Source organism: Phaenicophaeus curvirostris, chromosome 26 (assembly GCF_032191515.1).
Source record: "Phaenicophaeus curvirostris isolate KB17595 chromosome 26, BPBGC_Pcur_1.0, whole genome shotgun sequence".
NCBI lineage: Eukaryota > Metazoa > Chordata > Aves > Cuculiformes > Cuculidae > Phaenicophaeus > Phaenicophaeus curvirostris.
Window position 1 is genome coordinate 3,800,642 of NC_091417.1, and position 25,932 is coordinate 3,826,573.

The 25,932-nt window shown below is 48.6% G+C and overlaps 2 protein-coding genes across 2 annotated transcripts; both read right to left on the reverse strand.

Annotated features, from left to right (window-relative positions):
* Positions 1-10,194, reverse strand: ZNF652 (zinc finger protein 652). Its single transcript, XM_069877193.1, has 5 exons — positions 9,086-10,194; positions 6,005-6,152; positions 5,190-5,305; positions 3,931-4,075; positions 1-2,790 (listed from the first exon to the last, which is right to left on the reverse strand). Exons 1-5 carry the CDS (start codon positions 9,983-9,985, stop codon positions 2,276-2,278), a joined length of 1,824 nt encoding a protein of 607 aa, XP_069733294.1. The 5' UTR covers positions 9,986-10,194; the 3' UTR covers positions 1-2,275.
* Positions 10,137-25,870, reverse strand: LOC138731003 (atherin-like). Its single transcript, XM_069876693.1, has 2 exons — positions 25,537-25,870; positions 10,137-10,223 (listed from the first exon to the last, which is right to left on the reverse strand). The coding sequence occupies exons 1-2, from the start codon at positions 25,868-25,870 to the stop codon at positions 10,153-10,155; spliced, it is 405 nt and encodes a 134-aa protein (XP_069732794.1). The 3' UTR covers positions 10,137-10,152.
* Between the last annotated feature and the right edge of the window lie 62 nt (positions 25,871-25,932).

Sequence of the window (25,932 nt, forward strand, 5' to 3'; positions counted from 1 at the left end):
TAATACTGTAAATTTATTGAGAAGAAAATCACTTTGCAAAATTGGAATACAATTGATTTACCAAGAATTTCATAGCATTTAAAAATCATTTAATAACAGGCCTGACCATAAAAGAGTGGCACAACAGATATGTAGGTTGCAAACGTGATGTGGAATGCATAGAACCTCGGGGCGGACCAGCCACAGTCAGTACAACAGTCAGAACCGTGAGCGTAATTCACCTGCACAACTGGCTTTCTCTTCTGGAAGGTAAGAGAGTGTATAAATATAGAGAAAACGTTTAAAAAAACATTGCTTTATTTTTCAGAAATGCTGAAAGGGGGTTTTTGTTGGGCCAAAATTACCCATTCTGCTTCCTAAAGTTTCCTATGCTTGTTATGGAAAACAACATTAATGATGAGGTGGTAGAAAACGGTGAAAAACATCAACCGAGGAGCTAATTCTCCACAGACAGAGGACACGGCAGTTCAAAACACCATTAACCGGGAAGGAGGAACGCTAGGAAGAATTCCAACCATTTCTGCTGTCTTGGAGAAAGATCGATCCCAACGCCCAGGTCATTACCAAGCGGAACGGTCAGTCCGACACCTGCCCGTAAGGACCTCTGGATGTGGTCTGGTGAGACTGAATTTAAAAAGCAGCACAGAAAAGTAGGAATTTTAAAGAAAAGAGGACTTACAGTGTGCTGCCTCAGGCCTCTGTCTTCACTGAAGGTGCCAATCGTTTCCTAGATTGCATAATGCTGCTGTGTTTAGCTCTAGTTGGAGAGAAATAGAAACCTGAAAAGATAACAGCCCCTCACTGGTTAAAAACAGACACGTTTGGCATTCCAGCCCTCCAGCCCTGCGCTCACTTGTCGTTCCCCTCGCTTGACACGGCCGTGCCTACGATTCTGCGTTCCCTACCCTGCAACTGTAAAACTTCGATTTGTCCAGAGTACGACTACGACCCCCAGACACCATCCCATAATTTCACACGCATTATTCTTCTGGGACGGAGCCTCCCACGGTGCACACAGCGCTATCAGCATTGTCTCGCTCCAACTTCTCTCCTCATCCTTACAATCCACCGGTCAGAAATACCACATTTATGATCCCACTTAATTCCCTCTCTCCTGGCGACTCTAGGAATTCCCCAAAGCAATTTGAAGCAGCACGTGATGGGCCCCCAGCCCCAAATCATGACATGAAATCACTGAAACCGGCTTTCCCACACAAGGAAAGATGCGGGGCTGCCTCCAGATCCCATTCCCTGCTCGCTCTCTACTCCCGCGCTGGCGGCTCCCTCTACGGAAGGGGCTCCCCTTCTGACCCCTCTCGTACCTCACTCCAGCCGAAACAAGGAAAACCCACGGAGCAGGAACACACTATCCCAACGTCCTTGTCCAAAAAGCTTAAGGGAAACGTAAAGTTAAGAAACAAAAAAACCACAAAATCCCTACTAAAATAAATAAGTTCCAAAATCAACATCTCTTCCGAGGCGACCATTCCAGAGACCTCTCGGGTTCCTCTCTTCTCTGAAGCACCTTTAAATTGTGTGGTTGTAAGAATAACTTTAACTCTAGAAGCTTACGCATCTTTTAAGAATCACATTTGGATGATTATAAAAATTTTTCTATTATACAACATAGGTCCAGCTACACTGAAAAAATTACACCGCGTATTGAAATACATTTCAGTTTAGAAACAGACTAAATAGGTCTATACAAAAACCTCTAAAATAATTTCTGTAGTAAAATAAAGAGTGTGTTAGGAGAGCTACACAAACGAAACATCTTCTGTCTGTCTTTATAATGCTCAGACACACCGTGGTACGCGGCTGGCTCCCTCTGAGCCGGGCCCAAAAGCCAAACAGAATCCATTACGATACACAGTGGTACAATTAATGCTCTGTATTAATCTCACAGCCTTTCCGATTAGTACAAAGGAAACCAGGCCTGTCTCCTCTTTGAGGAGAAGGCTGGGATATAAAAGCAAGCATATCTCATCAGCTGATATGAAATTATAAAACTCCACAAGTCTCAGTATCGGAAATTTATAAAAGTCACCAGTAAAACGCAAGCGAATTGGGTTCGAGTCCCGCTGGTTCCCAGGTTCGAAGGAGCCCTGCCAATCCCGAACGGGATTTCCTTGTTTGTTAACCGCTTCGAGGGAAAAATCAAGACCGTTTGCTGGGGCTTGAGACAAGGATCCTCACCAACGACCCCTTCGTGCTTCCAGGAGGGCACGTTTCCACGTGGAGAACATGGGAAAGCAGCTGGCAGGAAGCAAAGACGTTAGTGGTGCTGTGCCGAACTGTTCTTTTCTGCCAGGTGCCGCAGGAAGTTGTCCTCGCTCTGGCCTCTGTGATTTAAAGGCTCGCTCTTAAACAGAGCCGGAGGAGGGGGTAAATGTGGAACCGGGGGGACCAGGAGGTGATGCGGATGGTGAGGATGAGGATGTAGGTGAAGGTGTGAGTAGGGGTGGGGAATGGGGCGCGGAGGAAGAGCGCTGACGGGGTTCAGGTTGATGGGGGGAGTCGGGGCGGTGGGCGCGTTCACTACAGCAGGGACCGTGGTGGCAGGAGAAGTGGTGGAGAGTGGGATCTGGACAGCAGTTGACACGTTGACGGGGCTGGTAACGCGGAAGCACTTCTCCTTGTGTGCCTTGAGCATGTTGGAGAAGCGAAATCGCTGGCCACACACGTCGCACGGGTAGGGCTTCTCCCCTGTGTGAGTTCTGCGATGCCTCTTCATGTTTGGGCGGCTGGTGAAGCTCTTCCCGCAGATTTCACAGATAAAGGGCTTCTCTCCTGCCGAGCACAGATAGGGCAATCAGTCAGGCACAGGACATCTGTGACCGCTCACTTGAGCACACTGGCACAAATAAACAGCATCCTAAGAGAGCTACTGACTGCTGCCTTCAGCAAACAGGCAGCTGCTCCACAAAGTCCTCGGTCTGTGTGAAATCGTCTCTCACCTTTGGATTTTGATCCGTAACAATCTTTCATAGATAGGGCTCAGCAAGGGGTTCCTTCAAGATGTAAGCCTAACTTCTCATTTTCCCCACAGTGACTCACAGGACTACAGACAGATTTAACCATAAATTAATGCACTAATTTTTCTTGTCTGATTTTCTAGGTTGGATAACAGCTTTGATCCCAAATTCCAAGGAAGGGAATGCAGCTGGAAGTACAGAATCATAGAATCACCAGGTTGGAAAAGACCCACCGGATCATCGAGTCCAACCATTCCCATCAATCACTAAACCATGTCCCTCAGAGCCTCAGGCACTCATCCCTTAAACCCCTCCAGGGAAGGTGACTCAACCCCCTCCCTGGGCAGCCTCTGCCAGGGACCAATGACACTTCCCGTGAAATATTTTTTCCTAATGTCCAGCCTGAACCTCCCCTGGTGGAGCTTGAGGCCATTCCCTCTCGTCCTGTCCCCTGTCACTTGGGAGAAGAGCCCAGCTCCCTCCTCTCCACAACCTCCTCTCAGGGAGTTGCAGAGAGCAATGAGGTCTCCCCTCAGCCTCCTCTTCTCCAGGCTAAACACCCCCAGCTCTCTCAGACGCTCCTCTTCTTCTCCAGCCCCTTCCCCAGCTTTGTTGCTCTTCTCTGGACTCGCTCCAGAGCCTCAACATCCTTCTTGTGGTGAGGGGCCCACAACTGACCCCAGGATTCAAGGAGCGGTCTCCCCAGTGCCGAGTCCAGAGGGAGAAGAACCTCCCTGGACCTGCTGGCCACGCTGTTCCTGATCCAAGCCAAGATGCCATTGGCTTTCTTGGCCACCTGAGCCCCTGCTGGCTCATGTTCTACCAACACCCCCAGGTCCTTCTCCTCCAGGCAGTTTCCAGCCAGACTTCTCCTGGTCTGTAGCTGCTCAGGGTTGTTGTGCCCCAAGTGCAGGACTCAGCATTTGGCCTGTGCTTTTCTCCGATCAGTTCTTACCAGTGTGTGTTTTCATGTGCTCGTCAAAGTACTGTTTCATGTTGAAGTCCTTGCCGCACCACTGGCACATGAACTGCTTGTGCCCGATGTGGATGCTCATGTGCGAGCGCAGCTGGTACTTGTACTGAAACCTCTCGTCACAGTTCTGCAAGAGAAACAGCAGCCTTGACATCCCAGCACTGACACCGGGAAGCACGGCAGTCACAGGACAGCACGTACTACGTGAAGGAGCACGGAACACCTGAGACAGGGCCCATATAGACCCTTTACAGATGCAGTGAGAGTAGAATTTGGTCTGTACTGAAAGTTTTGCTGCTGCAAGAGCCTTGGCAAGGAGCGTGGAACAGCCACAACCTGCAGCTGACACAGCTGTTGGCAAAAGGCCGGCACAGACACGGTTATGCCAACAGAAAATCGCGTAAGGCGTCATGTGGAGTTTTTGCAGCGCAGCCAGCGCTCTCTGCTGGGCTGCGGCACGCTGCCACTAGAGGACTCTGCTCCCACAGCAAAAGCAGCAGCAGCTCCCCACGGCAGGTTGGCTTTTCAGCTGTTTCCCAGCTATTATTTATCAGTGTGAGGTAATTTCTTCCCTTACTTATCCCCAAGCCCATCAGACCTGCCCTGGAAACAGGATGGGCTCTGCAGCCCCTTGGCTGCCTTCATGCGATACCCACGAGCATCTCCATCAGATGATCTGCCCCAGGCGCACGGCTGGGTAACTCTGTCCCACACTCTCCTTCCCAAGGACTGGCATAAAATTATGATCACAAACACATCCATAAGACGACCTCCCCGACCCCAGCTCACACACACTTGGCTTAAGAAAAGCCAATTCAGAGCATTGTCCTAAACCTCAAGGAGGTAACAGCGTGCAGCAAGGACAACAGTTTTTCCCACAAGTGGAAAACCAGGTGGTAATTTATTTATTTTCTCTGTTGCCACCTCTGCTTCCAGTTACTGGGCAGGACAGGGAGGATTAACACAAATTGCTCTGAGCTTTCCTACAAACACTGAGGGAAAACAAGGATACAAATCCTGCTGTTGTGCGTACTCATTGAAAAGAACAGGACAGCCAGCAGAGAAAACAAACCAAACACTCAGTCTGAGCTGCTGCTCCTTGCGGAGAAGAATATTCTCTAAATTTTGATCACACTGCACTTCATTTACCAATCCCCTCAGTTCCCACTCGCTACTGGAAGCATTTCTGATTTTACACCTCGTGCCACTGTATCTGAACATGTTATCGAGCGCTGCCTCACCTCACATCGGAAAGGCTTCTCTCCAGAGTGCTGCAGGGAATGGACTTTGAGAGACATGCTGCGTTTGAATGATTTTCCACAGGTTTCACAGGTAAACGGCATGTCCTTCGTGTGTGCTGCAACACAATCGTACAGCAGGGAGGGTCACTCAAATGCAAACAGTTCCTGAACCAATCTTTTCCTCCAACTCTGAGCAGGGAAACAATTATCATAGAATTGTGGAATGGTTTGGGTTGGAAGGGACCTTTATAGATCATCCAGTTCCACTCCCTGCCATGGGACACCTTGCACTGGATCAGGGGCTCCAAGCCCCATCCAACCTGGCCTTGAACCCCTCCAGGGATGGGGCAGCCACCACTGCTCGGGGCAACCCGGGCCAGGGCCTCCCTACTCTCATCAGGAAGAATCTCTTCCTAATGTCCTGTCTACATCTCCCCCCTTCCAATTTAAAGCCATTCTCCCTCATCCTATCGCTACAGGCCCTTGTAAAAAGTCCCTCCCCAGCTTTCCTGAAGCCCCTTTCAGTACTGGAAGCTGCTCTAAGGTTTCCCTGGAGTCTCCTCCAGGCTGAACAACCCCAACACTCTCAGCCTGTCCTTGTATGGGAGGTGCTCCAGCCCTTGGATCATCTCTGTGGCCTCTTCTGGACCCATTCCAACAGATCCATGTTCTTATGTTGGGGATTTATGCTGAACAGCTTGTAAGTAACATACACAAACAGACACATACATATTTCGCTCGCTGCCCAGCACTACAGACCAGGACATTTGCTAAGGAAAAAGCTCAAAGAACTGAAGTGCTGATCAATAACTCACCAACCATGTGTTTCCGCACGTGGGCCATGGTGTAGAACTTCTTTTCGCAAATCTCACAGGAGAATTTCTTTTCTGCGTATCCATGGACAATCTTGATGTGTTCATGGAGGGACCAGAGCTTCTTGAATGACTTATTACAGGAAAAGCACTGAATGAATGGGATAAACAGAAGGAATTTTAAATTAGAAAGATTCAGAGATTCAGGTCTGTGGAGTAAGCCACGCACCTTCCTCTCACATGAGAAAAAGAAGCCCAAAAGAAGTCAAAAAGCTGTTTACTGTTTCAGACTGTACTGCAGCTTACGTTTACTGTTTCACACATGAAACACACTAAGAAAAGTCAGACCAAGCAGGATTAGAGAGGGTGTTAACCCACTGCATGTTGGTGCCACCTGAAAGGCACCACAGCCACCGCGCTCCCTTATCCCCAAACCACAACGACACACAACTGGATGCGGCCCTCAAGGAGCCACCAGAGCAGATGGCTTTGCAGGCACTAATGCTGCTGGTGTGGGAAGAAGCCGACAGAGCTGGAGGAGGCCGACACCACCGAGTTGCCTTAAACCCATCTGCATGTCCAGCCTTGTCTTCTGCAGGAGCACGGTGACCCCTCAGACTCTGGATCTAGCGGCCCCTGAACTGGTCAGAGCTCTCATCCTTCCGGCTCTACACACAACACAGCTTCCATCCCGCAGCTCTTGACCAAGCAGAGACTCTGGTGCACAGTTCATGCGGCAAAGCACGTTGTCACCTCCACCTTTTGTGTTCCGACTCTTCATTTGTGCATCTCCTTCCCAATTCTTGCTAAAGACTTGATTAAAAAAATACAACTTTGATAATTCCAGAATAATCTGAGCTGTGAATTTTGACAGCAGACATGTGTGAAGATACCCAGTCATCTCCAGCTTTGAGGTGAAGAGGAAGGAATTGTGGCTTGTTACTTGTCAGTCGCCGGGTATTTGGGGTTTTTGGTACATCTCCCATCAGCACCAGTACGATACCCTCTGTCCCTCAGAGCGAGAGGGCCTGCGCGCTGCTCACTGCAGAACCAGCAAACACCACGCCTTCTGTCAGCCTGAGTCGTCTCTTCTCTGCACAGACAAGTTCTACGTCTTCCCCAATGCTGGAATCTCCGCAGGCTTGGAACTCCCCATGCTGACTCCACAGAGAGCCTCTGCCTCCAGAAGTACCTACTTGGAGGTGCGTCAGGAACAAACTGCAGTCCTTGGGAGAAAAAATCCCTGGAGAATAAAGCAATGCTAAGAAATGATTGAAAATCCTTTGATTTAGGGTTAATCAAGGCCCTGAAGCAGTCACTCTACACTTTATCGACTATTTGGATCACTAACACTGAGAGCTGCTACACAGTCTACGATGACAACAGAAATTCTGTGAGAGTTCTCATTTTGGAAGGATGAAAATCAGAAATTACCTGGAAAACCAGATCTATTCCATCACTCGGATGAAAAATAGAGAGAGGAGACGTCTGTGTTTACTGGTTCAGTTACCATTTCCACAATGAAACTATGTTTTCCCTAGACAAAGCTCCGTATCCCTCCTGACACATTAAACCCTACATTAATGTAAAACTTCCACATCCCCTCACTCCTTTTGCCAAGCGTAATAAAAACAAATGAGCAGGCAGCTGTGAAACACATTCCACATGTCAGGACAGACAAAAATAATCGCTGAATATATGCTTATGCTGAGAACTTGCAGGGAACCAGCAGTGCTTCCAGCACTAGAAATATCTGGGAACGTTTCTGGACCTGATTCTCCTGGTATCGGATAGAAAACACAATCCCTTCTTTTCTTGTTACTCTTGGACACAGGAACACAAGCCTCAGGGTGTGTGGGTTACAGGATGCTTCTTCAGCCTGCCCCACACACAAACTATTCAAGAATTCCTGTTGAAAACCAAAGATTTGATGCCGAGAATGAGCCACTAGGATGACAGGGAATTCCTTACATTTACATGTAAATGTTCTCTGCTACATTCAACTCCAATTCCTTGTAGTGTTTAAGCAACCAACCAACCAAATCCTACATCTTTCTGCTCACTGGAAAAATAACTCGCTGCCTTACAAACTCTCAATACTTCAGCTGCGCAAGAAGGGAAGTCGAGCTACTCCATGCTGGCAGTGGGATTAGTGCAGAAGTAGGTGGCATCTCTGTCCCCAGTTTAACACAGCAAAAAAGGGACATTCAGATTGCCAGAGAAGGCAGCAGTGCCCCCAGCCACAGAGCAGCGATGCCCGTGACCGAAGTACAAACCACAGATGAATCAAAAACCCTGAAACTCTTTCCACAACTTAACTTTCCAAGGGTTCAATTACAACACAGCCTCCCATTGCTGTGTAAAAAGAAAAGCTCCAGATCTTCAGTTGTGTGAAAGACCTGAGATCTTGGTATTATCAGTGAGGTTTACTGAGCTTTTTGCGCTGGGGAAGAGCAGGCTCATGAGCAGATTCACTCGCTGAGCCCATACAGTGAGCCCATACACCAACACTACTGCCAGTTACTTGCGTGTCATCACCACAGCGGGATTTTAAGTTCTGTTTTCATACAACTTCAGTCCCTGACTCCCCTGGCTTCTCTCTCACCTGCTTGCCTCTCCAGTATCTCACACATTTCTGATTCCAATACCAGCAACGCGCTGCAATTCCATTCTCCTGAAGCCTTACCTGGATGTGCTACGTGACTGAGTTTCAGGACACTGAAACGCTCTGAACTTTGCAGCTAGTGGGAGCACCCGATGGAAGGTTTATCCTGTCAAGGGACTTCACTGCCAGGGCGTTTATTTTCAGGCCAGTGACTCTGGAGGCTGACACTGGTTAAAGCAGCTTCGCGTTCTCCCCCGCTCGGGGTTAGACACTAGAGTAACTGCTAAAGCAGACGCAGTTGTACACTCTGTCCCCTCCAATTCACTTCTTTTGGAAGATACCAAAGTGCTGATATGCAGAGACAAGGTCTCGGTCAGAACCTGGTCTGCGCAATAGATTTCCCCCTCTGAAGTGTCCACTAGCTGTATCCGGGGCACGACAGAAGGATGGAAATCTGGCAAGCAGGTGAGCAAACCTACCTGGATGTTTTTTTCACAGTCTGTTTGCTGGTGAAGGGACAGCTCACTTTCTAGAACAAATTTCTTCCCACATTTGTCGCAGATCTGCATGCGCCTGTGAGTGACGTTCATGTGCTTCTCCAGGTACCAGCGTGTGTTAAACACCCTGGGGCACTTCTCACAGGTTAAAGTCTCTTTCTCGTCACACTTTGATTTCTGCACAGGTGCCTTGGGCTCCTTTGCAGCTTTCTTCTTACGCTTGGGGGGCTCCACACTCTTTCTACGACCCCGTGTAGTTCTGGGTGACGGGGAAGTGGTGGCTGCTGCAGCAGATGCAGCTCTCCTCGTTCTCCTTTGTGCAACACTACCTTTTTCCACTCTTTTCTCCTTTTTCTTCTGCCTCTCATTTTCCTCATAATCACTACTGTCTTCAGTGGCCTCTTCCCCACTGTCACCCTCCTCTTCCTCACTGCTGGTCTTAAGAACAGCAGTCTCTTTGGACTGGGAGGGGACACCCTTCTCCCCTTTTGATACATTTAATGTTTGGTTGTTAAGGTTTACCTCTACTATAATCTGCTCCCTTTTGTAAGTCACTTCATCTTCCTCCTCCTCAGAGTCGTCAGAGTTTTCTCTATCTTCTTTCACAGCCCGGACCTCTCCTACCGATCTGTTCTCCCTGAAATATGGCTGCTCCTCTCTGTCATGGAGATGTGGTTTACTCATTTTGCTGTCCACCAACACAGAGTAAGGGCTTCCTGACTCCCTCTTGTACACTTTGGTGGACAGATCGAGTTCCTGGCTGGCACCATGATAGAACGCGGGTGGCACTTGACCACGGCGACTGTCCTCTTGCGCCATCCCTGCTACATGCGCGGCACAGTTTTCAACCAACTGCTGGCAAGAATTGGCCGTTTGACTCATTTGGGGGGCCCTGATTCATCGAGCACCTTTAATCCCACAACACCAAGTAAGCAGCGTTACATCAGGATTGACTCTCAAGACCAGCGCCTGTTCCATCTACACCGAACGAACAGAACACGATTCCTGCTGGTGTTTAGCACTGATGGGAAGGTCACAGGATTCTGGTATTATGGCAAGAGCAGAGCAGCAGTGATTATTCTTCGGAAGGAAGTTGCCAATGAACCGTTGAACATTTTATCTAGAAAAGAGAAGAGAGAAAAAGTCAATTAAAAAACCCCAACCAATTCCAGAAATCTTGAGCAAGTTCTTTTGTTTTGAGCTTGTCCAACTAAAGTAAAGCACAAGGGGCACTGTCTGTGGGTGCATCTGCTGGGGTTTGCTGCCCTACAGCGCTGGCCCCAGCACAACCAGTGCTGGACATGAACATGGGCACCTTTTGTGGTGACAGAACTGGTACTGGACCCCGAGATACAGAAATCAAGGTACACTTTATTTAAACTGAATGTTCTCCCCTGCCAAAGCCGCTGCCAGCTGCCTCAAAGCAAGGCAGAGACATGAATCTGCGTTTCTCTTGGATTCTGGAGCACGGACGGCCCCAAGAACCTGCTCTACTCCAACATGCCTCTCCTCCACGAGACACACACCTCTGCTCCTTCCCTGTCTCCTAACGGGCGCCCACCCTTACCCAGAGAGAGCCCATATTACACCAAACAACGTTCCAGTCACCTAGATATGCATGAAGAATTTCAATGGAGACATTTTCAACTTGCAGCATTAAATCAGTTTAAGAACACTGTGTCCCCTGCTTCTTTCCACCCCAGAGATCCCTCACAGACTCTTGATTTAAGGCACTCATTCTTTTGTTCGTTCTCCCTTCCCCCAGCTGCTCACTCCTCAGCACAGGAGTCAAACAATATTACATTTACCCTTCTAAATTTCACTTGCAGCTCTCCAAGTTGGAATTTGACCAGGACACTATTACTTCCTCTTGCAAGAACCCCACGTGATCCCTAATGAATACGAGTAATCAACCTCTCGCATCCATTTTTCAAGAGGACAATTACATTTTGGTAGCACGGTATTGCAATTTTCAGCTGCGCACACCAAGTCAGGACTTATTCGGAACTCAACCTGCAAGAAGAAGGTGTGGAAAGGAAGCATTTGGGACAGAGTCGAAGAGATGTCCTATGAATGAGGATGGAGAAGGGTCCTAACAGCAAACAGGCAGCTAAATGTGAAGAAACCAGACCCTGACTACCAGTCTGAAAAGGTTCTTGAGGCTGTAGGCTTGAGCTTGTCCAGCAGTCAGGTATCAAACACTCAGATTATGCAGAATCCTTTGACCATTTTTATTAATATTTTTTATTTATTATTATTTATTATTATTATTTATCCTTGGGGCACCAACAAAACCCAGCCAGCGTAAAGCAGTATTAAAGACACGGATTATTATGACAAATACCCTTCCACATCACATTGAGTTTGACTAATCCCCACACTAAAACGACAACAATGCCCATCCAAACACCTGTGACATGATTTATATAGATTATAGTTTCTATTTTAGTTTTCCACTAGAAATTTCACCCCTTGAAGTGAATTTAATTGACCAGAGCTGAACCTACCGATGGTCCCAGTAGTTTGAATAATAAAGACAACTGCCCTGCAATCTTCGTAAAGCAACACGTTGAGGCAAGTGACTGGCCAAGAACCTCAAGTTAATTAAACAGGTTCTTGACCAGTTCTCTGATATTCCCAAACACGCTCAGCCGAGTGCCCTGGAGAACAGGCAGCCACCATGGCCCCTCTGCTCACAGAATCACCAGATTGGAAAAGACCCATTGGATCATCGAGTCCAACCATTCCCATCAATCACTAACCCATGTCCCTCAGCACCTCGTCCACCCGTCCCTTAAACCCCTCCAGGGAAGGTGACTCAACCCCCTCCCTGGGTAGCCTCTGCCAGTCCCCAACGACCTTTTACATGAAAAACTTTTTTCTGACATCAAGCCTGCTGCTGCACGCTCGCTCCATCCTCAGCAGGGTCCCAGCTCCAGAGGCAAGGCAGGAAGAGAGCGCCAGGCCCCAGCTGAGCCAGGAAATACGTGGAGACGTGTTGTTAGCCTTGGCTTGTGATCACAAGTCTATTCAGCTGAAAAAGCCAGTAAATAATGAAATGAATCGGTTTCGATTGCTAGCCAAAGTTAACCCTACACCAGGAAGACCCTCAGGAAGCAGCAGACACGAGGAAACCCACCGCTTCGCTTTCCCTTTGGCAAAATTGAATGTACTACGCAGAAGCTCAGAAAAATCACTGTGTCAGGTAGGAAATGATATCTGATTATTCCCTCAGCACACTAAGCACCTCCTGAGTCGCAGGAGTAAATGGGGATGGCTGTCAGCACGCTGCTGGGTACCCGGAAAAGGCAAAAGACTTGTCACGAAAAGGAAGTCTCACCTCCACCCCATAGACGGTCTGTTGAAATATTCCCTTTCCACCTCCCACCATCCTTTCACCTCTGCTCGCTGAAGGATGTTCTGTAATAACCACTCTATGAGCACAGCACCACTTCAAATAAACAACAAAGGGGCTCGCTTGGAGTTATCAAAGCGATTTGGTCTCAAACCACTTCACTACAGAGCCAGCAACCTGCTTTCACTTTGAACACCACCCGCCCTCGAGGGACCGTGGCTTTCGAACGCTGTGGTTTCACAGTCAGACGGCTCAAAGCTCTGCTCGTACATCGAGCACAAGCAGCGCGCTGTGACACTGCTGACAGGCTGTGGAAGGGCAGTTCGACTACTGCTAAGTATTTTAATATAAGGTTTTGTCCCTTAAGTTTCTAATCCTAAATATAAGAAAGGAATAGTTGCGTACTTATATTTTTGCCTTATTTTTAAAAGGCAAATCCACCTTCCAGAGCTGTTAAACAGCTGGGGCTCACAGAATGAGTCTCAGTTGAACTACAAATGGCATTGGTACCGGTTCCGATTAAGACGTAGAAAGGACACCCAGCTTCAAAGCAGTTCTTGAAGAAGCCTATGTAGACGTGAAACTGAGGAATAACTGTATTAGGAGCACAGAACGGACACACAGAATCATAGAATCACCAGGTTGGAAGAGATCCACCAGATCATCGAGTCCAACCATTCCCATCAATCACTAAACCATGTCCCTCAGCACCTCGTCCACCCGTCCCTTAAACCCCTCCAGGGAAGGGGACTCAACCCTCTCCCTGGGCAGCCTCTGCCACTGCCCAATGACCCTTGCCGTGAAAAATTTTTTCCTAATGTTCAGCCTGAACCTCCCCTGGCGGAGCTTGAGGCCATTCCCTCTCGTCCTGTCCCCTGTCCCTTGGGAGAAGAGCCCAGCTCCCTCCTCTCCACAACCTCCTTTCAGGGAGTTGTGGAGAGAGCAATGAGGCCTCCCCTCAGCCTCCTCTTCTCCAGGCTAAACACCCCCAGCTCTCTCAGCCGCTCCTCTTGTTCTCCAGCCCCTTCCCCAGCTTCATTGCTCTTCTCTGGACATGAGGCACACGCGACACCTGGTAATCAGAGATCACATAGGGAAGGTTTGTGAGACTACGGATGTCAAAGGCTCAGACCTAGAAAAAAGCACAACTGGCACAGTGTGATGTGTGGGTGGAGGAAGCGCGTACACGAGGGAGCAGCGCTGCGTTCAATGCTTCTGCTGCTTCTGAAGAAAAACCGCATCTCTTCATGTTAACTGTACCAAAAATAGAACGATTTCTAGCAGCATGCCAGTATGGTTACCTGCCCCAACGCCGGCTCCAGAGATGCCTCGAAACCAGCCTGGACCGAGCGCAATGCACTTGGGTTTAATGACTAAACCACAGGCCCACAGTCTGTGCTCAGAGAGGGCCAATCTCGGAGTGACCAGTCCTGAGGCCAAAGGATCTAACTCTGGCGAGCAGCCACCAGCAGCAGGCACTGATGTGAAAAAAAACCACTTTCTAGTAAGTGAAGTGGCTGCAGAGCCATCGCTGCTGCCCGAGAGCTCCGGCCCCGCGTGGCTCAGGCTGTCTGCCTGCCACCTCGAGCGCACTGGACTCCACAGCTGGACACGAAGCGGGTCGTCCTTCCCGCTAGGATGCTTCTGCTGCATCCAGAATAAGGGAGCAGAGACACCGCAGGGCACCCCATGACCAGCGCTGGCCCTGCCACAGCGACACCAGCCTCAGTTTGATTCTCACCAGTTTGACTGCTGCCCATAGGAGAGTTAGCAATGCCAGCTCTGAGAACGGATGGTGCACTTGGCTGGAGGATGGTGAGTCCAGAGGGCTTGCAGGCACAAGGGTGATCCATCTGGTGCCACGACAAGTGCACTGTATCGATTTATTGCTTACTTAACAGCTGGAGGGTACCCGTGCTCTTCCCAGAGAGCCATAAGCACTGGAAAAATTCCTTTAAACAAATACCCATGGCTGAGTTCACAAGCCAGAGGCTGTGCACACACCGTAAGGAAAAGAGGAGGAGGGGTGAGAGCCTGGGGTTTTCCTGCAGCTTCCTGCTTCCTGCAGGGAATACCGGGGAAGATAAGGGTGCAACAGCTATGTCCAACATTACAAATGCATTAATTTATCAGACATACATTATTTTCTTCCCCTGTTATAACACAGCCTTTCAAGACAGGCACGGAAGATAACGTTTCTGTTTACAAGCTACTTGTGCTGGATCTCACTTCCAGCGTCGTGGAGAGAGCGGTGCTTGCAGCCTGGAGAGAGTTTGCAGGACACAGAGACAAAGGGATTTCTGCAGAAGCACAGAGCACCCAGCACGTGGGAGAACAGGAGCCACAGCCAACCCCACAGTGCCCAAACGCCTCACGCCAGCATCACAAATAACACACACGCTTCCTTCGCAACACAACACCTGTAACTTTACATGAAACAACCCCCAAACCTTCTTTTTCTTTCCCTCTTCAGTTTAACAGATACAATCAAGAGGTACTGTGGGGCACAAATGGGCTTCCACTCCGCGTGCAGGCACACCTGTCACTGTACACAAAACCAGGTTCAATGAGAAAGTTTGAGTGCCTTAAAATGTGAAATAACCTTTTCCATGGAACAAGACTCGTCTTCTCTAACTGGAAAAAAGTTAAGAAAAAGATCATAACTGTGTTGTAATTAGAGGCAAGGCTGTTTTGCACGGGCATTGACAACCTACAGCTGGATCCTGAGCGTCACGGGGGTGGAAGCTCCAATCCAGCAGCTCTACCAAGTCCTGGGGCAATCAGATTTGCACAGAGTTTACAGGCAGCGAAACAACCGCGTGCATAAATAAATCATTCACATTAGTTAAGTTAATGCATCCATTTCAAAGCAGTCAAGCGGTTGCTGAAGAAGCCGCACTCTGAACAGGACAAGGCAGCGCCTGGGGATGGATGGGATGCAGCTCCACGTACAGGCTGAGCACCACTCACATTTCTGACCTGGACTGGAGCTCTGGCTTCCCTGATTCCCAAAGTCAGGTCAAAGTTAACTGGTCAGGTAGAAAGTTCTGGTACAGCTAAACCCCGTGTGAATGCAGAGCACAGCAGCATCGCTCAGCACTTTCAAAAGAGCAGTACTATTGAGGGTAACGGCTTCCACACTTATTAATCACATTATTTGGATACAGGAGGAGTATTAGACCCATGATAAACTGGCACATGTATTCATTTTGAAAGGCTGATAAGGGAATGCATCATTCTGGAGAGTGTAAACATAGAGGTAAATACAAGTGTGATTTTTCGCTTCTGCTAATATTAATCAGTGCTCTCCATTAATCCATTTCAAATCGGTGGACAGGACAGAAATACAAGAAAATGCATCAGAAAAAAAATCATTTTCATTGGACGAATACAAGCTGGCTCTAAGTTCCGTGGTGATTTCCTAACAATAACAAAACATTAACACTTTCTCACTACAACTCCACCGTGGGAAACCCCGGGGTATCGTGGATTCTGAACAGCACGTTCCCAAGAAACTGCTGAAGACTGCAATGGGGAAATACACAGTGTTTGACTAAAATGGTCCACTCGCCTACAGGTCATTGCATGAGCAATATTCCTGAGCTCACACACAGAAGCTTTTGGTATACTTGCAGGATTTGAAGAAGAGGTGTGCAAAACAGAGGAGTGCACAGGCATGATGATTCCCAGCAAGTGGGAAAACCCATCTGGCACCAGTTTCATCCCAGGGAATTATTTATACCAGGTACAATCCCTCCTTTCTTGTGCAGCTGGACTGCTTTATATGCAAAAAACTGGAAATACGTTGTTAAGTGCTAAGTTTTGGCTCCAGACAGAGCCACAGTCAGCACATCCTCACAGCGTTTGCATTTCCATGGGGAAGTACTCAAGCCTGCTCTCGCCCATGTAAATGCAAAATAAAGGGACTGACTGCACCTAATGATCCATTCGGATCCATTCCTCATCTGCCACAGTGGGGGGACAGGGCAGCACCCACCTAAGGGGTGGGATGTGCAGCAGGTTCACCCTTAGAGCTACTAAGAAAGGGAGAGAACAATCCTGTCTGTCGCATCAGAGAATTCCATCCAGCTCACCAACTTCAGGAACACGGCGTCAATTGGCAAGAGGACACTTGGGAACAGCCTTCACGATTGGTTGGACTCGATGATCCGGTGGGTCTCTTCCAACCTGGTTATTCTATGATTCTATGACTCCTGGGGCTGTTTGGTGAAACACAGAAAAACCATCACTCTCCTCACTGCAAGCTCAAAAGTCACTGCAAACAGCTTTTCCCACCACCTCGTATAGAAGCTCAGACCTACGTGGCGCTGTGGGTTGTGTTTAGGTGAAATCAAGCCATGCCACCTCTCTCAAATGGATTATTCTGGGTCCCAGTGAGCAAACCGAAAGGCTCATGGCACACCCAACGGTGCTGGCAGCCACTGAAGCTCTGCAGGCAGGGAACAAAGGACTGGGGAGCGAACAAATCCTGTCCGGTTCCCAAAGCGAAGGCCCAGGCAGAGGATGAACGCCCGGCGATGCCACACAGCACCCAGACCGCCCCACCTTCCAGATATGTTTTCCAACCATTTCTAAACCACTCCATGATAGGTATCTCACTAACTCAGCAGGCAACATATTTTTGCTGTACGGAGCTGGCTCTTTGCCTGTGAGTATTTAACAGCCTAATGGAAAACGAAGCAGCCCGCATTTCCAATTCTTGAAAAATGCTTTCTATAACATCCCTAAAACAAAAAACTACGATAAAAAAACTTCAGTTTTTTCCCCAGTTCTTAAGAGGAATTATTTGGCCGTATCTAGAAATCCAGTGTGAGGGACAAAGGCTTTCAAACCAGCCATTTCCAGAACAGCAAATCTGGAATGTTTTCAAGCATTATCTCCACAGAAAATAGTTTCAGAGCTTGCCATTTCAGAATGCAGCAGCATTATAACCCAGCGAGATGAAGGGTTTCTCCAGGCTACGAGCCACTTTCAGATAGGATGGCCATAAACCTCAACATTCTGCTTTTACAAGGCAAAACCATCATGAAACAAGTTCTAGCACCCCATGATAGATGCTCAAATTAAAAACCTAAGTCTATCCTACTACCTTAAATACAGAAAACTTAAACACCTGTGACAAACCTCCTTGCATTCAAATCTCTCGCTGTCTCTCATCTGTATCTTTCAAGGCAAAACCAGAAGGCAGATGAAAACAAATCCAGGCAGGTACTACTCAGCCCTTCACATTTATGACTTTCTGGACCTGCTTGATAACTCAGACACATACAAGAGGCAAAAAAGCTTTATACGACCACATTAACAGATTATCTGCCACTTCACATTTGCACACTCACCAAAGTATGTGCTGGAGCCCAGAACTGCCCACTGCTCTGACACTGAAGGGCAATTGTCTCACCCAGCAGCCCACTCTGTTCCACAACACTTCTTATTCCCTAGTTTTCTTCTTGTTCAGTGGCAAGATTCCTTTTAGCTTTAAAAACTTGCTTTCAACATGAACTGCTCACATATCTTCAAGACCGGTAAAAATTGCACTGGGATTTCAAACCTGCATCAAGATTTTAAAACCTCCATTTAAGTTAAGAGGGTCCAGTGATTGCATTTGTAATTAGACACGACTATTCTACGATTGAAAACGGCTGCACTGACAACACAGGCAGCACACAAAGCCAGTGTGAAACAAAAAGGAAATCCATCATCAAGAGCAGTACTGCTGCTTCCCGAAGTACTTCAGTTTCCCAAAGTTCTCATTTCTCCTCCCAGAGAGAAGGAGGGGAGAAAGAGGCACCAGATGTTTATCTGTGCCTTTTGATATGGAGATCAGTTGAGAGCTCAAGTAAATGTAAATGCATGGCCCACTGACCTGAGCTGCCAGGTAGAGCTCCCACCTGGATGGTTACTTTCGAGGAAAGGTGGTTGGTTCACCTTAGCTTAAAATGACAGCACCAACTTGCCAAGAAATCATACTCTCTCCTACCCAGCTCTCTTGAGACCCCGAGCCCTGTGTCCAGTTCTGGAATCCCCAGCATAAGAAGGATATGGAACTGTTGGAAAGGGTCCTCGTACAGGAGGTGCTCCAGCCCTCAGGTCATCTTTGTGGCCTCCTCTGACCTCGCTCTTGAGCCTGGCTGGCCTTGTGGTCAATCTGCAGATGACAGGAATGGTTGGACTCGATGATCCAGTGGGTCTTTTCCAACCTGGTGATTCTATGATTCTATGGGTGCGCTCATGCCGGTACAAAATCCCAGAGCTGCTGTCCCACAACGATTGTCACAGGTTTAGGTAACGCAGTGTTGACAAAGTCTAAATGTGCCAATAGCAAACCACGCTGTTGTCAATGTTCCTCCTTGCACAGTGTCACCACGCTCCCGCACACCGTGAACAACCATTCCGTACCCTTATCTCCCACGACCAATTACTGCCGTGTTCTGAGCTCCTGGATCTCGGACACAGTGCACGCAACAGTTTGTTTAAATGCCCAGTGCAAACTTTGAGAAAAACAGAGTGTCTTGCTTTTATAAGGTTCACATAATTTAACAGAGCACATTAAACAAATTTACCAGCATCCACGAACGCTGGCCGAGGAACAATGCTTCAGCAGCACTCCTGTTTGCACACACTCTGCCTTCACAAGCAGGAACCACCTTCAGCGCTCCCTGGAGTCACCGGAGCGAGGCACGGAGACACAAAGCTGTTCAGCCAGTCTGTGCGTGAGCAGAGCAGGGCTTGCACGGTGGCAGCTGCGCAGCACAATCCTCACAGGCTTTGCAGGTGCAGTTCCCACGCAGAAACACTCTTCCCACTGATTCAGTGGGTTTCATTCCCAGTCCTTCCTCTTAATTCATTATGCAGCTGTGGACATCTTATCTTTGCCTTGTATTTAAATTTCCTTCTGAGCAGAGTGAGGACAATTACCAGCTAAGGCCAAAGTTACTTGCTCATTTAATCTGATCTGAGCCTGTGTGGCTGCCAAGGAGGCAGTGAGCCCTTTCCCTATTTATATGCCAACGCTGGCATTCCTATGGTTGCAAGGCGAGATGCCTTGGGAAATCACTCTGCTTGGAAAACAGGCTTTCCTTGGGATAAATATTCAGCGGGATCAGTTCTCTGAGCCATCTTGCTGTGCAACTCCATGAGCACTACCACCCGTGACAAGGTTTTGCTTCTGGAAATAATCAATTTGTTCCACAGGTGTGATCTGGCTTTCACCTTCCACAAAACACCAAGGTAAGAGAAACAGCACACTAACAGATTTGGGGAACACATCTGAGGATTACGCTTAAGCACTGAGGTTGAAAGAAACAGTGTATTTTAGAGAACCTGTAGCAAACAGGATTTTTCTCCCATTACTTCAGCCTCTGCACAGCTCACATTTTCATTTAAAAATGAGTTCCTAATGATTATCAAATATTCTAGATACGAGACCTCTCTCCTCATCAACACGTTACAATCTAAACCCACTGGTTTATCTTTAAGAACAGCAGGATCAGAGTTACAAGCTTCAAGTCAAATCCACATCTTGGCAAAGGCTGGAGCCAGCTATCACAAAAACCACCTCAGTGCCTGCTCCGTGGCGCAGGAATTCCAGGTTTTAGCAGGGAGATGCTGCCTTCACAGCAGCCAGCAAGTTCCAGGGCAAGACCGAGAACATTTGGGAAAAAAAATAACCCATAGCTTTTCCCTCTTGGCAAAAAGGAACAATAGTTTCTGAACATCCTAAGCAAGAGAGGAGAGAGCATCTCAGGAAGACTCTCAGTTCTCTAAAAGCTTGGGGTTATTTGTGGGAAGGGAAGAAGTGTCCACTGACAGCAGGGATAATTAACTTGATCTCATTGTCTGACTTTAAAGTGCTTGCTGTGTGGGATAATAGAAGCCAGTTGTGCACAGGAGAGATGATGTCAAATGATTTTATAGCACTGTAAGTGGGCCAGGTAATTCATCAAAGATAAGTAGAAGGTAAGATCTGGCATCAAGAAACCTGCAGGTTAGATAAGAAGCCATGAAAATCTAAAGGAAGGAAAAGAAAACAGACCGGCTTAGGAAATAAGTTTAAAAAAGGCATCAGAAAACTGTAATAAGGAAAGAGTAAGGTGAAGAGACATCAAACAGGCACACAGAAGCACTGGAATGAATAGAGAAAGGTATCAGTGGAAGAGAAGAGCAACCAGGGATGTGCTAAAACAAAACTACCTGGCAAAAAGCTGCAATCCTACATTCAGGATGTAATTTTCCTCAGGCCTTTAAACTGCAGCCAACACAGCTTCTCACAGCTTCTGTCCTGCAGCTACCGAGTGCGAAACAAATGATTCAAGCCATGCACATAACAGTAAAGAAAACCAGAGATTCTCAGCAAATGTTTTTACTGTTAGATGACACACGTGCTGGAGATTTATTCGGATCTGTTTCTGTCCCTGTGGAAAACACATCTACACATCACAACTTGTGTTTCCAGAATGCCAAGCCCACGGGTGTCACAACACATCACACACCTATCCCAACACCTTAAGTCTCTTTTGAGTGACACACAGAACATGAGAAATCCAAGCACAGTGCCCGTCACTGACCAGAGGACTCTGAGAACTCACTACAGTGAGAAAGCAGATAAAATGTAGAGAGGAATGGCAACCGTCATTTGTGTGAGAAACACCTCAAACTTGCTAGCCTGGAAAAAAGAAGGAAGCGAGGACAGAGCTCCCATCACTGCATGAAACAGCGTGGTCTGTTAGAAAGGACAGGACCAGAGAACCGCCAGAGAAGAGAGATGCTGCTTTAAATTACCTGCATCAATAGGGAAACACCAATACTCCTGTTCAGCAAATGACCTAAACCACTGCAGCAGCACAGCCAGCCAGCCGGCCTCGCAACCTGTTGGGATGCTGGGCACTAACATTAAGCCGGCTTTTCCTTAGAAACAATCTCCCTGCTACCACTAGAATTCACCGTTGTCACCATACGCGATTTGTCTTCAGACAGCAGTATGAAGACATTACATTCCATAATTCCCCTTTCATCACACAAGCACTAACTCCCATCACCGTGGCCTGCAAGCAGCTGTGGAGCTCAGAGCAGGTTTTTACTGTCTGCCACGGGACCGGACAGCCATCGGAAAAGCAAAACTCCAGCAAGCTCTCTGCACCTGCGAGCCAGAGAGGCTCCAACTCAAATATTTGCAACTTCGCATACCACGTTCCCATAAAAGAAAGTCTGTGGATGAATGGATGCTTGTCCATTTTCAACTGTCCTTGCAGCGGTACCGCAGATACTCCTCCAAAATTCCAGCTGAAAGGTCCCTGTTCCCCTGTATTTCAAAAGAATCAAGTTTCAAAACTTACACACAAGAGCAACACAGCACGAAGGGCTGATGGCTGCTTAGCATAGCAAAGTGTTTCTCTGAAGCAGCCTGAAACCTCCTCGGGGAAGGGTGTCTGGCACTGCCAAGGGAACTAACGCAAGCTGCTGCTGTTAACGAGTTTAAGCTGCTGGCACCACAGCTACCGCTGGTTTCACTCCCTATGCAATTGTTTCTCAGGAGGGAGGAGCAATCTAGAAATCAACAATTTAAGGTCACTTGGAGAACTAAGTGTTTGCAAAGGTAATTTGGGAACAAGATACTAGATTAGGTTATAAGGAATGTTTCAACTAAAAAGGCAAGTCTGTTCCGCCTATCATGAGAACCAGACGAGTTACACTGAGTTATAAGCAAAGCCTACTCACTTTCCACACTACTGAAGATGAGGGCCTTGCAAAGCCCCGAGATGATCTATTGTTTTACTCACACACTCGTAATGGTTTGTGTCCAAACAGAGTTTGCAACCTCAAGGCCGAATAGTGTATTTATTAGAATGTTCTTACAGGCACGTCATCACTTCCAGACAAAACATTCTTTTATCTTCACAGAGATGAGTTATTCAGACTTTTGATACAATAGAGGAGTTATGGCATGGTTTTTACAGTGTGTAAGCCCAGTACTCACAGCGGCAACAGCTGCAAGTTGGGCATTTAGACCCACAGAAAGAGCAGGTTAGAAACCACACTCTTACTGGAAAGCACTGTCTGAAATAATTCAACCATGCTTCCTCAGCTTGAGGAAGCTCAGGACATCACAGGCTCACATCCGCTGCAGACAGTACCTGCCCACTGACTGCAGTACTGTTTAAAGCGTCTAACTTCCTGATAAAAAAGTGACCTCCGCATGAAAATCCACATTTTTTTTCTGTGGCGCATGAAAGCCCCCAAACTTTAGAATCACACAGTTCTGAAGAGATAAATAGTACATGTTTAGCTAAATGTAAACTAATATTGTTTTAAAACTCGGAACTATGTTCTTTGAAACGTACTTCATCTCCCTTTTAGAAGCCAAGGTCTGGCTCTTGTAGGAAGAACACTGCTTCACAGCAGAATACGTGGAGATCAGCTGTTCTGTGCTGTAGGAATTCAGCTAGGTAAGAGAATGGTTATAAAATACTCCAACACAATAATAATAATAATAATAACAATAATAATAATAATAATAATAATAAACAGAATCAGGGTGTTCAAGAACCCATCAATCTTCTCAATTGGTACTTCCTTCCAATTATGTCTCTTTTAAGTGGGGTTACAGAGAAATCCATTCTTTGATAAGGCGTATCAGAGCATGCCGCTGAGAAATAGGTCACCGATGACAGGGAGTTTTGTAATCACCATAAATCTACCTGTGCCCGTCTCAGATACGCGGTTGGGACACCGCTTTTCCATCAGGCTCCAATCCCAGCACGTGATCGATCGCAGGGCGAGAAGATGGGATCTTGTTTATGGAAGATGTCTATCGAATGCCAACTCAAAGGGCTCTTCCCAAGCTGTTCCTACCTGGACATCTCGCGCTCAAAGGGGGACAACACCAAGCAAAGGATGTTCTATCTACAAGCGATTTCTTGTACACATAAAGACTTCCCATCCTGAGATCACACTGCACCTCTCAGCCCGAAACATCCACATTCTGTGATTGTGGCAACACGAATGGAAACTGAACATACCGATATCTCACACTTGCAACAGGACCTGACAAACTGCTTTTCTAACTTAGCTCCTATTCACACCTCTCTGTGCACACAGAATGGATCAGGAACTGATTCTCCAGCAAACAGCAAAGTTCCTGTATCAGTATCAGAAGAGGAGAAATAATATCATTGATTAAGTCCTTTAAAACAAAAAAGCAACAGTCTGTAATGCCAAAGTCTCTTTGGATCATGTAAACACTTCAAAGGGTTTTTTACAAATATTACAAATTCTAAGCCACGAAACATTTACTGATCCTATCTTCCCAAACACGACTGATATCAATCGCTGCAGAATGCTGAAGCAGCTATCCAATGAGTCGTCAGATACTAGATAAAAGTTATAACTAAAACCTTAACTCTCTGACCTTCTGTTACACTCAGTTGCTTACTCAGGAAAATAAAAAGCCTTAACTATTCTGTGCTTCTCTTTCAAAAGCTCTCTGGAAAAGCTTTCAAGATGTCTATCCCTCCACTATGCAATCACATTGTGAGTGTATTCTGTATTTCAACTATATTATCAACATCCAAATACAAGCGCTGGCTGCCCAAGGCAGGGATGGGCTCTTCATCCATCCCGCACTCACTGCATTGCAAGGGCTCGATGAATCTCTATAAAGCAGAAATAAATGCAGCTTATATGCAGACAGAAAGGCAGAGAAAGGGGTTTCAAAGAGGCACCAGTGAAAACATAGAAAAGGATGTAAAGTATCTGTTGCTGTAAAATACTGGATCCTGATAAAGTGATGTTTTCTGACCCTATAGCCTTTTTTTAACCACACCGGTGTCCACCTACAAAATGCTTTTTAATCAAAACCACCAGATACCTCATGAGAAAGAGCACTTGATGCCCGCACGCGAGCAATCAAGCTTCTGTCAATCAGTAGCAAATCAAGGTGCGTGGGACCATCCCTCGCTAACCCACGCTCCCACCTTCCATCTCCTTTATCGCCGTCACTCCGGATTCACCACGCGTACGCTGCTGTCAACAAAGCCTGTGCCAGTTGCCTTTCCCAGAACAATACAGCTCAGGTCACCCCCTGAACAGATAGAAACGCACATTCCTCACATCCTTTATGGTCTCCCCTACATCTCTGGCTTTGACTTCAATCACTGCTGCCACACAAGCCCCACAGCTCCGCTGTGATTAAAGACACTTACACAATACAGCCCACACCAGAGGCCTTATCGCGGGGCTATCTTTCCATCCTAACAATACCTGCACCAGGACATCCACGGGGCTCAAAGTCGCACACGCAGGGCAGTTCAAACCCCAAACAGACCCCGGGGATGCCGACACCACAAGCTCCGTCCCCAGAGAGCAACGAGAAGGCAGGAAAGCGAGGAGGGAGAGCAAACACCTGATTTTTTTCCTTTCACACCCCCAGATCCGGCGCCAGAGAAGGCAAAGTTCCACCCACCCGCTGACAACTGCGGTCCCACGAGTGTCCCCCCTCCCCCAACCCCCCGCACAACCCGCAGGGCACCGGGAATCCCGTGCGGGAAGGGGCAGGGGAGCAGAACCCCAGCACGGGGGGGGTCGGACCGGCTGAGCTCAGCGAGACCCCCGCTCCGGTGCTGCCCCCGGAGGAGGGAGGGGGGTCACCCTCCTTGCTCCCCGCCCCCCCCCATCCTTGCTCTCCTCCCCAGCTGCACCCCCTGCCCCGGCCTGGTCCCCCCCAACCCGGCTACACCCCCTGCCCACAGTCCCGCTCTGCACCCCCCAATCGAACCCGCTTCCTTTTCCCGTTGCCCCATCGCCCCGGCTCGCACCCCGCTCCCCCGTAGCCCCCTACCCCCTTTCTCACCCCCCGTTCCCGTCCCCCCCCCACTCCGGCCCCGCACCCCCTAATCCCTCAGCCAATTCCGCCGCCGTCCCCGCCGTTAATTCCCTCCCTGCCTGCACCCCCGGCCCCGTTAACCCCCTCCAGTCCACTGCCCCCCTCCCCCAGCACGTTCCCACCCCGCTCCCGCGGCCCCTCAGGCCCAGCCGCCAGGCCCGAGGCCGGCCCCGCACTCACCGCGGCCGCTACCCCCGGGGCCGCCCCCGCCGCTGCCATTGAGGGGGGGGGACGGGGAAGGCCGGGGAGGGGGTGGCGGCGGGGCGGGCCGGGCGCTCCCCTCCCGCGGAGCCGCCGCCGCCGCTGCCCCGGGCGCAGGCGCCGCCCCGCTCCGCTCCCCGCGCCGCCGCCGCCGCCGCAGCGCTACGTGGCCGCCGCAGCCCGGGCGCGCGCTCCCGCGCGGGCGCGAGGCGGGGGCGCGCGCCGGGCCGGGCCGGGAGGGCGGAGGGAAAGGCGCGGGGGGGGGGGGGGGCAACAGGGCAGCCATAGGCTGAGCGGAGCGGCGCCCGCGCATGCGCGTTGTTCCCCCCCCCTTCTGAGTCGTGGTTTCGCCCACCCCCCGCCATATCCTCCTGT

Excerpts from the sequence above, each read along its gene's own strand:
- ZNF652 (XM_069877193.1), bottom strand. The coding sequence starts at position 9,985 with ATGAGTCAAACGGCCAATTCTTGCCAGCAGTTGGTTGAAAACTGTGCC. Across the intron at positions 4,076-5,189 it reads AGAAGCCTTTCCGATGTGAG|AACTGTGACGAGAGGTTTCA; the intron begins GTGAGGCAGCGC and ends TTTCTCTTGCAG. Across the intron at positions 2,791-3,930 it reads GCACATGAAAACACACACTG|GAGAGAAGCCCTTTATCTGT; the intron begins GTAAGAACTGAT and ends TGTGCTCGGCAG.
- LOC138731003 (XM_069876693.1), bottom strand. The coding sequence starts at position 25,870 with ATGCGCGGGCGCCGCTCCGCTCAGCCTATGGCTGCCCTGTTGCCCCCC. Across the intron at positions 10,224-25,536 it reads CCCCGGGGGTAGCGGCCGCG|ATAAAATGTTCAACGGTTCA; the intron begins GTGAGTGCGGGG and ends TCTCTTTTCTAG.